The sequence below is a fragment of the Chiloscyllium punctatum genome, chromosome 8 (genome assembly GCF_047496795.1).
Source record: "Chiloscyllium punctatum isolate Juve2018m chromosome 8, sChiPun1.3, whole genome shotgun sequence".
NCBI lineage: Eukaryota > Metazoa > Chordata > Chondrichthyes > Orectolobiformes > Hemiscylliidae > Chiloscyllium > Chiloscyllium punctatum.
The window spans coordinates 84,017,630-84,031,110 of record NC_092746.1 but is presented as its reverse complement, the minus strand read 5'-3'; the positions used below and the strand labels follow the sequence as shown (position 1 = coordinate 84,031,110).

At 44.7% G+C, this 13,481-nt stretch overlaps 1 protein-coding gene across 1 annotated transcript in view; it reads right to left on the bottom strand.

Moving 5' to 3' along the window:
- Window positions 1-5,936, bottom strand: part of msrb2 (methionine sulfoxide reductase B2) — a 48,177-nt gene extending 42,241 nt beyond the window's left edge. The window contains exon 1 of the mRNA XM_072575972.1: window positions 5,773-5,936. Within this exon, the coding sequence (XP_072432073.1) occupies window positions 5,773-5,887 (115 nt within the window). The 5' untranslated portion in view covers window positions 5,888-5,936. The remainder of the gene's footprint in view (window positions 1-5,772) is intronic.
- Window positions 5,937-13,481: the final 7,545 nt, after the last annotated feature.

Below are 13,481 nucleotides of genomic sequence, written 5' to 3'. Positions count from 1 at the left end.
GGGCCATATTCTCTCCCTAATTACCCTTTTGTCCTTAATGTATTTGTAAGAACCTTTTCAATTCTCCTTAATTCTATTTGCCAAAGCTAATTCATGTCCCCTTTTTGCCCTCCTGATTTCCCTCTTAAGTATACTCCTACTTTCTTTATACTCTTCTAAGGATTCATTCGATCTATCCTGTCTATACCTTACATATGCTTCCTTCTTTTTCTTAACCAAAACCTCAATCTCTTTAGTCATCCAGCATTCCCTACTCCTACCAGCCTTTCCTTTCGTCCTAACAGGAATATACTTTCTCTGGATTCTCGTTATCTCATTTCTGAAGGCTTCCCATTTTCCAGCCATCCCTTTACCTGTGAACATCTGCCCCCAATCAGCTTTTGAAAGTTCTTGCCTAATGCCATCTAAATTGGCCTTTCTCCAATTAAGAACATCAACTTGTAGATCTGGGCTATCCTTTTGCATCATTATTTTAAATCTAATAGAATTATGGTCGCTGGCCACAAAGTGCTCCCCCATAGACACCTCAGTCACCTGCCTTGCCTTATTTCCCAAGAGTAGGTCAAGTTTTGAACCTTCTCTAGTCAGTACATCCACATACTGAATCAGAAAATTTTCTTGTACACACTTTTAATAAATTCCTCTCCATCTAAACCCTTAACAATATGGCAATCTCAGTCTATGTTTGGAAAGTTAAAATCCCCTACCATAACTACCCTATTATTCTAACAGATAGCTGAGATCTCCTTAAAAGTTTGTTTCTCAATTTCCCTCTGACTATTAGGGGTCTATAATACAGTCCCAATAAAGTGATCATCCCTTTCTTATTTCTTAGTTCCACTCAAATAACTCTCCTGGATGTAGTTCCAGGAATATCCTCCCTCAGCACAGCTGTAATGCTATCCCTTATCAAAAACACCACTCCCCCTATTCTCTTTCCTCCCTTTCTATCATTCCTGTAGCATTTGTGTCCTGGAACATTAAGCTGCCAGTCCTGTCCATCCCTGAGCCATGTTTCTGTAATTGCTATGATATCCCAGTCCCATGTTCCTAACCACACCCTGAGTTCATCTGCCTTCCCTGTTAGGCCCCTTGCATTGAAATAAATGCTGTTTAATTTATTAGGCCTACCTTGTACTTGCCTGCCCTGACTGTTTGACTCGCTTCTGTTCTCAACTGTACCAATCTTAGGTTGATCTCTTTCCTCACTATCTCCCTGAGTCCCACACCCCCACCTTACGAGTTTAAATCCTCCCGAGCAGCTCTAACAAATCTCCCTGCCATATATTAGTCCTCTTCCAATTTAGATGCATAGAATTTGCTCTTCTCACCTTAAGAATATGCTCCCTAGTTTTGAACTCGTCCATCTTAGGGGAATGACCTTTGCTATTCACTTTATCTATGCTGTGCATGATTTTGTAAACTCTATAAGATCAACATTCAACCTCCAATGCTCCAATGAAAAAAAGTCACAGACTATTTTAATGACCACATCATCAGCCTCTGTCGGATCCTCCCATATCCGACAGAGATTTACCTGTATGTCCACATACTGCGGTCATCTACTGTGTCCATTGCTCTTGATGTGGTCTCCTCTACATTGGGGAGACAGCATGCCAACTTGTGGAACGTTTCAGAGAACTTCTCTGGGACACACTCACTAAACAACTCTACCGGCCTGTGGCCAACCACTTCATCTCCGCCTCCCACTCCGCCAAGGACATGCAAGTCCTTGGCCTCCTCCACCGCCACCTGACATCTGGAGGAAGAACGCCTCATCTTCCGCCTTGGGATCCTCCAATCACACGGAATCAATTTCACCAGTTTCCTCATCTCCCCTGCCCCCACCTTATCCAACCCTCTAACTTGGCACCGTCTGACCTGTCTATCTCCCTTCCCACCTATCCACATCACCCTCCTCTCTGACCTATTGCCATTCCCCCCCCATCTTCAATTTCCTATCACGTTCCCAGCTACCTTCCCCCCAGCCCCACCTCCCCCCCCCCCCCCCCCCCCCACCCATTTATCTCTCAGCCCCCTTGGGCCTCCACCTCATTCCTGATGAAGAGCAAATGCATGAAATGTCAACATTCCTGCTCCTCGGATGCTGCCTGACCGGCTGTGCTTTTCCAGCACACACTTTCTGTCATTTTCACCTCTGAGCTCAATTTTGTGGACCCTCTCCACTGCATGGACCTTTTTAATTGATCTCCAATATTCTCCCTCTACCAGCTTCTTCCTTCTGGTTTCTTACCTGCATCTGATCTCGTTGGAGTTCTGAAGAAGGATTATAGAGACTTCAAACATTAATTCTGTTTCTCTCTCCCCAGTTGCTGCCAGTTGATTTCTCTAGTACTTTCTGTTTTTATTTCAGATCTCCAGCATCCATAGTACATTGCTTTTAAGGAAATGCACATATTGTCTTCACTTTTCTGAAAGTCTTAGAACGTATCATTTTAGTGGGACATGATACTGAGTCATAGAGCTTTAACAGCACAGAAAGAGCCCCTTTGGCTCTTCTCACCTGCACTGGTCATCAAACATTCATCTATTCTAATCCCATTTTCCAGCACTTGGCTCTTAGCCTTGTATGTTCCAGCATATCAAGTGCTCATCTACGTAACTCTGAAATATCTTAGATGCTGTCACCTGTACTATCACTTCAGACAGTGAGTTCCAGTTTCCTACAAACACATTTATGTAAATAATATTTTCTTTAAATCTCCTCTAAAAGTCCTGCTCTTTCTTTTAAAACTGCGCCCCCTCTCCTAAAGGAAACTGTTTCTCCCTATTTACTCTGCTGATGCCCCTCAGAACTTTGTATATGCTAATCAGATTCCCCCTCAGCCTCTCTGCTCTAAGGAAAACAACTCTGGCCTATCTAGTCTCTCAGGTAACATTCCCATGAGTTCTGATGAATTGATTCCGGACTAAAAATGTTAACTCTCCTTTCTCTTCACAAATGCTGTAAGATCTGCTGAGCTTCTCCAGCAATTTGTTTTGTTTAACATTCTGGTGAATCTCTTCTGCACAATCTCCAGTGCAATCACATTTTCCCTACAGTGGTGACCAGAACCACATATTGTACTCCAGCTGTAGCCTAACTGATGTTATCATAGTCTCCTTGTTTCTGTATTCAATGCATTGTCAAATATTCCAGGCACGTCCTTAATCACCTTGTCTACTAACCTGCCACCTTCAAGGATGCATGGACATGCATCTTCAGAAATGACATTAAATCCATTTTAAAAAATAGTCAAGAACATATTTCTGAATGCTTCCACATCTTATTCATTGAAGATCTTAGTGTCTGCAGAACATAGGCAAGCTTAATCATGCTCTCCAATTTCAATGACATAATTTTCTCCAGACCTGGAACATTCAGGCAGTATCATTCCTGTGGGCTGAGTCCAACCCAGAGAATAGAGGCACATAGTACAGACTAGCAAGGGAGTAAATTCAAGATAGTATTAATTAATAGATAAATCATCTTAAAACAGAGAGAAAGAATGTGTAATTACACATAGGAAATACAGAGAAAGGAAGGAAGTGAATTTGTGTACATACACTATTTCACAAACTCGAGATGTTTTATGGCATTCCAGAGCCAAGGTGTTATTTTGGAGAATATGAACTGCTGCAATCTATGAAAAGGTGGTTCAGCCAATTATCACAAAACGCCTTGTCTGATCAGAGCTAAACAACACCAGAACGCTCTGAACTTTTATTTTCAAATAGTGTCATGGGATCCTTTACATCTACCTTACAAGACAGTCATGGTTTTGCTGAAATAGCTGAGAGACAGCTGGGTGGACAGAGCAGCTAGCTTGTACTATATGCTCCACTTGGATCTGGAACTCACAGTTTTCTGATTCAGGGTTGAGTACGCTACCTCAGACTGAGGACCAAGGCTGGCCTCTGTAACGCACCTTCATTATGGTAGATGGATGTGTACTGGAGTGGATGTCCATGGTGAAAAGGAGGCATTGGGGGCCAGGGAACCAAAAGTCATGGAGGAGGTGGAGGGCATGGATGGTGTCTCAAATGTATGTGGGGAATTTCTGGACCAAGGGGGCAGGATGGTATGCAGAGATAACAACTGTCTCCTAAAGTTGGTCAAAGGGATTAGAAATGAGATTTCTGGTGATCTGTCTACTGAAAATCAAGGTGGGGTTGGGGTTTATCAGGAATGTTTGTGGGGTAGGGATTGGAGGCAGCCTGCTGAGATGTAGAGGGAATTGACTTTTGGCAGGATGTTACTCATGCCCCTCTACACATTAACAGCACAGAACAAGTGTATCAAGCTCCTGGGAGTGGTCATCAACAACAAGCTTTCTTGGACTCTTCATATGGTTACAAAGGCCCAACGTCTCTTCTTCCTCAGGCAGCTGAGGAAATTTGGCATGATGGCGAATACCCTTGGCAACTTTTATAGGTGCACCATCAGGATGTATCACTACCTGTCTGGATGTATCACTAACTGTACCATTCAAGATCGAAGACACTTTCAGAGAGTGGTGAACCCGGCCTGGGTAATCACAAAGGCCAACCTCCCATCCATAGAATCCATCTACCAGGCCCGCTGTCAAGGAAAGGCCGCCAGCATTCTTAAAGATCCATCCCATCCTAGCAATGTTTTTCTACAAACTCCAGCATTGGGGAGAAGGTACAGAAGTCTGAACACATGCAACGACCGGTTTTGCAACAGTTTCTACCCTACTGTTGTTAGAGTACTAAATAGACTCACAAACTCTGAACATTCACCTGTACCTGGTGTTTTGTCGCTGTCTACCTATTATTTACTATCTATGCTACTTAACTGTGTGATCTGCCTGTATTGTTCGCAAGACAAAGCTTTTCACTGCCTCCGTACACGTGACAATAAATTCAATTCAACGAAGGCAAGCTATCATCGATCACATTATATAGGGTTACAATTAAGAACTTCAATTTCCACAACACTGGTGCAGCGGTAAGTTTTGACTTCCAGTTTAAAGTCGCAACGCGCTGCAGTCACCTTTTCTTGCCTGTTTTTACATTGCTGGCTCCTGCCAGGTTTTGCACACAGCACCAGAGCGAGATCAGATTGATTGGGAAAGGGATCAAACGGTGCTCAATCTAACGAGCGCGCACCCAATCAAATCTTCCGAGAGATCTGTCGAACCGCGCGAACATCCAGGCGTTTGAACTCTGAAGTGCACGTTGCAGTATATTTATTGTTTTGCTGATTTTGGCTCAGGCGAGCATAGAATACTATATACAAAAATAAACCCTTTGACATGTCTCCTGAGTTGGTGCCGAATCATCTCTGGCCGCTCACTCCGAATTGACAGTAAAAGAAAATTTACAGTACACGAGCGTCTTAAAATCAGTATTGGGAAATGCATTGTCTGTATTAAAAACGAAAATCTGGACATTCGGAGGGTCGGTGTGGACTTGTTGGGTCAAATGGCCTGTTTCAACACTGTGGGGAATCTATGATGATTTATATGATTTTAGCTTCAGAACCAATGGAATTGCTCGAAAGGCATAAAATCGCACATTTCAAACCAGATCGTGTGCAACCATGAAAACAAACACGACTGAGCATTCTGAAGCACATTCGCATCAAAGGGCAGAGCAGTCGTTTTTATTTTGTAGCTGGAAAAGCGAACCTCCAGATCACAGGGTGGAAATTTCCACTTCAACCTGCAGCCCAGTGTATTTTATTGGATGGTTGCTCAGTGCAGACTCAGATCCCAGCAAACCAAGATCAGCTCCCACCCTACCTACCCGTCAGTGTATAAACATGTCGTGGCCCCTGACGACTCTTCGATGCGATGAGAGCTTTGGGAAAGTTTTTGCTGAAGAAAACTTTGGGAAAACGAGCGACGAAACCAGCGGCCATGGTTATCAATACAACGTCCCCGCAGCCCTCGCCTTGGTCCTCTGCCCCCGCCCACTGACGTCGGCTGTTACAAACATCTTACAAACAGCGTGTCAAAGGGTATGACCACCCACCTACCCCCACCCCCCACCCCAGACCAGTCAGCCCCCACTGCAAAGTGAAGGGCCAACAATAGTGGTTGTAAAACATTACTCTATCCCTTCTCGGCTACAAAAAGAATGCGGTCAGTATTGGTGTGCATGTTTAAACGTGCGTTGTTGCTGAACCCTTTCGCTGCCATTAGACAAAGCAATTGCTGTGAACAAAGGCAGACGGCACGAAAGAGTTGCATTTGCTCAAGATGCCTCTTATCTCTGACAGCCAGTTCGGTCTTGCTAGAAAATCGTTGGTAGTTTGGAGGAGACAGAGTTCCGTCAACATTTATTTTACTCAGGCATAATTTAGCTTTACCAGTGCTTTTTGCACTCGAATACTGGTTCAGTAAATGGAAGGACCCCTTACAGAAATGGAATTTGAATATAACACCGCACTAATAGAAACCCAATGAAAACAACCAATGCTGGATATCACAGCAGGTCAGGCAGCAACCATGAAGAGAGAGCATGCTAACGTTTCCCAGTCTGGATGACTCTTCATCAGAGCTGAAGTATGGAATGGACAGTATTTGCTATTGTTTGAGGGGGGGGGGCGGTGGCTGTGGTAGGGTGTAGACTGCTGGTGAAGAAAAGATGTTGATAGTTCAGATTAAGTGATCACAATGTGAGAGTAGTGTGTCTAACTGCTAGACTGGAAAGAGAAGACAATCCCACTGGGGTGGGGGAGGAGAGAGAGGACACTGACAGAATATAAGGGGTAAAGATAAAAGAAAGGGGAGAAATGGAAGTCGGTTCACAATTTGAAGGCGTTGAACTCAATTTAAGTCCAGAGGCTGTAAAGTGCCTAGTCTGAAGCTGAGATGTTGTTCCTCCAGTTTGCTCCGTGATGTAGGATGCTGAGGACAGACAGGTGGGCATCCGAGCCCACAGTCTTTTCAGGTGAAGCAGCATTTCACCTGTACCTCTTACAATCTTGTGTTGTAGTCACTGACGAAGAGTCATCTAGACTCGAAACGTTAGCTTGCTCTCTCTCCATGAATGCTGTCTGATCTGCTGTGATTTCCAACATTTGTTGTTTTCAGTACAGATTCCAGCATCTGCAGTAATTTGCTCCTACATTGCATTTAACCGACTGCCATGTCTCTTCGAGGAATGCCTACCTTGAAGAATTGAATTGAATTGAATTGAATTTATTGTCACATGTACCGAAGCACAGTGAAAAGCTTTGTCTTGCGAGCAATATAGGCAGACCACATAGTTAAATAGCATAGATAAGTAAATAATAGATAAACAACAGCAAAATAAAAACACAGGTACAGGCCAATGAGAAGAGTTTGTAAGTTCATTCAGTATTCTAACAGTAGGGATGAAACTGTTTCGAAACTGGCTAGTGGTTGTGTTCAGGCTTCTGAACCTTCTCCCCAATGGTAGAGGTTGTAGGAAAGCATTGCCAGAGTGGGATGGATCTTTGAGAATACTGGTGGCCTTTCCTTGACAGTGGGCCTGGATTCTATTGATGGGAGGTTGGCCTTTGTGATTGTCTGGGCCGATTTCACCACTCTCTGTAATTGTCTCTGATACCAGGTAGTGATACATCCAGACAGAATGCTCTCGATGGTGCACCTATAAAAGTTAGCAAGGGTATTTGTCGTCGGAGCAAATTTTCTCAGCTGCCTGAGGAAGAAGAGACGTTGTTGGGCCTTTGTAACCAGTGCGTCCACATGAAGAGTCCAAGAAAGCTTGTTGTGGATGACCACTCCCAGGAGCTTGACTCTTTCCACTCGTTCCACCTCTGTGCTGTTAATATGTAGGGGGGGCATGAGTAACATCCCACTGAAAGTCAATAGTGAGTTCCTTGGTTTTGCTCTTTCCTCTGACAGGAATTCCGATTGCCTCTTTAAATCTTTGTTCTTTCCATTTCACTGCTGGTGTTCAATAAGGTGTTTGTCAAATCCCGCTTCTATAGCCATGTTTCCCTTCTCAGCAACTACCAATGACTCAGAACGACCCTGCATGGATTTCAATTCAAGTTTCACCCTTCGTGTTTCAAATCCACCCAGGAGTACAAGTATGTCCAGGACATTCAGTATTCTTCAGACTGCTGCTCCCATTGCATCCTGGGATCCACAATCAATGCCATGCGCCATCATATATGCGCACATGACTCCACTCTACAGCAATATTGACTCATCCTCTTTCAAAGCTGCATGGTTCCCCAGTCACACATTATCCTTCACCCCATACATTGCCTCAACAAAAGACTTTTTCTTTGGCACATCAAGGTACATGAGTTCCAGCAACTTATGCACTCCAACATCCATCCTGCAGGCCATCCTTTGGCAGTCATCACTTTCCGGCCCCCAGATGCCATCATTTTCTGTCTCCTTGAAGCCACTCCCCCTAACCCCAGCCCTTGCCATGTTTTCACCATACCGCCTGACCTTCCTGTTTCAGAGTCTGAACATACTGTCCTCAGCAAAGGATTCAGCCTCATATCTTTAAGGGACTACCTTAATAAATTTCAAGCTCGTCATTACGTTGAACTGTTTTTGCTCCATCTCTACCCTCACTTTATCGGGCAGGATTCCACCCATCCACGCTCCCCACATCCCTCCTCAGCAGTTCCACTGATCCCACTCGTTCCACCTCTGTGCTGTTAATGTGTACGGGGGGCATGAGTAACATCCCGCCGAAAGTCAATAGTGAGTTCCTTGGTTGTGCTCTTTCCTCTGACAGGAATTCCTATTGCCTCTTTCACTGTGTACATCTTTGTTGCTTTCCATTTCACTGCCTCCAGTATTCACCCTCTACTTGGACCCCTTCCCCCTGCTTCTTATTTGCCCTCGATCTCTCCATTGAAAGCTGCCGACATGACATCGACTGTCTCAATTTCTCTGCTCCTCTCACCCATTCTAACCTGTACCCTTCTGAAATTGCAGCACTTAACTCTCTCAGTTCAAACCCTAACCTTGTTATCAAACCCAACAACAAAGGTGGTGCCACTGTAATTTGGCGCACTGAGCTTTACCCTGCGGAGGCTCAAAACTATCTCTCGGACACTTCTTCCTACTGCCCCCGGATTATGACCCCACATCCAAACATCAAGCCAAAGATGTGCAGGTCAGGTGAATTGGCCATGCTAAATTGCCCGTAGTGTTAGGTAAGGGGTAAATGTAGGGGTATGGGTGGGTTGCGCTTCGGCGGGGCGGTGTGGACTTGTTGGGCCGAAGGGCCTGTTTCCACACTGTAAGTAATCTAATCTAATCCATTGTTGCAGAACTGTCATTGACTTCATTACCTCCAGAGATCTTACCCGCTTTGCCACCAACCTTGTAGTCTTTCAACCCCAAACAGCCCGTTTCTACTTCCTTCCCAAAATCCACAAATCAGACTGCACCCAGTAGGCCCATCATATCAGCCTGTCCTGCCCCACTGAGCTCATTTCCTCCTAACTTGACTCCATCCTCTATCCACTTGTCTAGACCTTGCTGACCGACATCCGCGATTTCTCTGATGGGCACTCCACCATATTGACAATTTACAGTTCCCCTGACCCTAATTGCTTCCTGTTCACCATGGATGTCCAATCCCTCAATACCTCCATGCCCCACCAGGACAATCTGCAAGCTCTCAGCTTTTTCCTTGACCAGAGACCTGAGTACTCCCCATTCCCCACCATTTTCCTCTGCCTGGCTGAACTTGTTCTCTCACTGAACAATTCTTCCTTTAATTCATCTCACTTCTGCTAAGTCAAACAAGTGGCTATGGGCACCTTTTGGGTCCCAGTTATGACTGCCTGTTTATGGGGTATGTGAAACAATCCTTGTTCTAATCCTACACTCTTTAATCAATACATCTATGACTAATTCGGTGCAGCTTCATACTCCTGCCAGGATATTGAAAGATTTGTTCATTTTGCCTCGAATTTCCACCCCTCTATAACTTTCACATCATCCATTTCCAACACATCCCTTCCTTTCCTTGACCCCTCTGTCTCCTTTTTCAGGAATAATCTGTCCACTGCCATCCACTACAAAGCCTCTGACTCCCACAGCTACCTTCACTACAACTCTTCCCACCCACATCCTGCAAGGATTCTATCTCACTCTCCCAGTTCCTTCGCCTGTGTTGCATCAGTTCGGTTGATGCCACCTTCCAAAACAGAGCTGCTGACATGGCTTGCTTCATCCATAACCATAGATTCCCGCCCACTGTGGTTGACGTGGCCTTCAACAGCATCCAATCTATCACACGTGCTTCCACCCTTTTCCCTTCCCATCACTCACAACACCGTGATCAGGTCCCTCTTGTCCTTATTTTTCATCACACCAGCCTCTGCATTCAAAGGATCATTCTCCACCATTTCAGCCAACTCCAGTAGAATGACATCACTAAACTCATCTTCCCCTCACTCCCCCGTCTGCATTTTACAGGGATCATTCCATCTTGGATACCTGAGTCCATTCCATGACCACCAACACCAAACCCCCTTCTCATGATACCTTGCCATGCAACACCTGCCCCTTCACCTCCTCCCTGCTCGCCATCCAAGGGCCTAAATAGTCTTTCCAAGTGAAGCAGCATTTCACCTGTACCTCCTCCACTCTTGTGTATTGTGTTCACTGCACCCAATGTGGCCTACCCTACATTGGAGAAACCAAACGCAGACTGAGTGGCCACTTTGCAAAACACCTCCAGTCTGTACACAAGCATGACACAGACCTTCCTGTAGCTGGCCAATTTAACACAGCATCCTGCTCGCATGCCCAATTATCTGTCCTTAGCAAGTGAATTTTTTAACTTGATGGCACGCCCTTTTATGTGCTTCCTGATCTTCCACACACCCATCCCTTCATTCCAGATCTGTCCACAGTCTCAGAGCTCTTTCTTCTTATTTGTCTATATCTATCCTTTTCACTTAAGAGTCATAGAGTGACTCTTCAGTCCAACTCATCCATGCCAACCAGATATCCTAAATTAATCTAGTCCCATTTGCCAGCACTTGGCCCATATCTCTCTAAATCCTTTCTATTCATTTACCCATCCAGGTACTTTTTGAATGTTGTAATTGAACCAGCTTCCACCACTTTCTTTGGTAGCTCATTCCATACATACCACCCTGTGGGTGAAAAGGTTGCCCCTAAGATCCCTTTTAAATCTTTCCCCTCTCACTTTAAACTTATACCCTCTTGTTTGGATTCCTCCACCTCAGGAAAAAGACCTTGAGTATTTAGTCGATTCAAACTCTCCCTGTAGTTTAGACCCTCCAATCCTGGCAATATCTTTGTTAATCTATTCTGAACCCTTTCAAGTTTCACAACATCCTTCCTATAACAGAGAGACCAGAATTGCATGCAGTATTCCAATTGTGGCCTAACTGATGTCCTGCACAGCTCCAACATGATCTCCCAACTTCAATACTCAGTGCTCTGACCAATAAAGACAAACACACCAAATGCCTTCTTCACTATCTTATCTACCTGTGATTCCACTTTCAAGGAATTATGAACGTGCGCTCCAAGGTCTCTTTGTTCAGCAGCCCTGCCCAGGACCTTACCATTAAGTGTGTAAGTCTGAATGCACGCAGTATAAGGTAAATGTGCTTATGGCGCAGATCGAAATTGGCAGGTATGATGCGGTAGGCATGCAGGGGGATTTGACTGAAGGGAGATCAGGATTGGGAGCTGAATATTTGAGGACATACATCCTTTTGAAAAGACAGGCAGGTGGGCAGAGGGCGTGGGGGTTGCCTTATTTGTAAGAAATGATATTAAATGAATAGTAAGAGAAGAAGCAGGGTCAGATGGTATCTGTGTGAGTTGAATTGAGGAACCACAAACGTCAAAAAAAAAACAGTTGGAGTTAGATACAGGCCTCCAAACAGTAGTCAGGAATGGGGTGCAAGATACACCAAGAGATAGAAAAGATGTACAGGAAAGGCAAAGTTACAGTGATCATCAGGGATTTCAAAATGCATGTGGACTGGGAAAATCAGGTTGGTAGTGGATTGCAAGAAAAGGAATTTGTGGAGATGCCTTTTTGGAGCAGCTTGTGGTGGGGCCCACTAGGGAACAATCAATACTGAATTTAGTGTTGTGCAGTGAGGCAGACTTGATAAGAGAGCTTAAGGTGAAGGAACTCTTAGGAAGCCGTGATCATAATATAATAGAATTTACCCTGCAATTTGAGAGGGAGAAGATAGAATCAGAGGTAATGGTATAACAGCTGAATAAAGGCAATGATAGAGGCATGAGGGAGGAGCTGGGTAGAACTGACTGGGAGAGGAGCCTCGCAGGAAAGACAGTGGAACAACAATGGCAGGGGTTTCTTGGAGTAACTCAGGAGACACATCAGAGATTCATTCCTTGGAAAAAAAAAGTGTGATAAGGGAGGATGAGGTAAGCATGGCTGACTAGGGAAGTCAGGGAAAGCATAAAAGCAAAAGAGAAAGCATACAATGTGGCGAATCAAGGTTTGAGGCAAAAGCCCTTCATCAGGAACGAGGGTTCCTGATGCAGGGCTCTTGCCCAAAACATCAATTCTCCTGCTCCTCCGATGCTGCCTGACCTGCTGTACTTTTCTAGCACTACACTCTGATCTTTGTAAGTTTCCCAATCCTCTGGTTTCCCACTGCCCTTCTGATCTCCAGTATCTGCAGTCCTCATTTTCTCCAAGCTTACAAAGACCATCAGAGAGCAACAAAAAAAAGGGAGAAGATTAAATATGAGTGTAAGCTAGCCAGAAGTATAAAAGAGGACTGTAAGAGTTTCTTTCGATATACAAAGGGCAAAAGAGAGGCAAAGTGGATATTGGACCACTGGAAAATGACACTGAAGAGATAGTAGTGGGGAACAAGGAAAGGGCTGAGGAACTGAGTAATTACTTTGTGTCAGTCTTCACAGTGGAAGACATGAATAATATCCCAAAATTCAAGACAGTGAAGGGGCAGAACTGAGTGTGGTGGCCATTACCACGGAGAAAGTGTTCAAAAAACTGAATGGCAGGGAGGTGGATAAATAAACTGGACCAGATGGACTGCACCCCAGAGTTTAGATTAGATTCCCTACAGTATGGAAATAGACCCTTCGGTCCAACAAGTCCACACCCACCCTCCAAAGAGTAACCCACCCAGGCCTATTCCCCTACCCTATATTTACCCCTGACTAATGCACCTAACACTATGGGCAATCTAGCACACCCAATTCACTGACATCTTTGGCGTTTTCGGAGGAAACCAGAGCACCCAGAAGAAACTCACTTAGACACGGGGAGAATGTGCAAACTCCGCACAGATTGCCTGAGACGGGAATCGAACCTGGGAGTTCTGAGGGAGATAGCTGAAGAGATAGCAGAGGCGTTAGTGGTGATCTTTCAGGAATCACTCGAGTCAGGAAGAGTCCCAGAGGACAGGAAAATCACTGATATGACACCCTTGTTTAAAAAAGGCAATAAGGCAAAAGACAGAAAATTACAGACTGATTAGCCTAACCTCAGTTGTG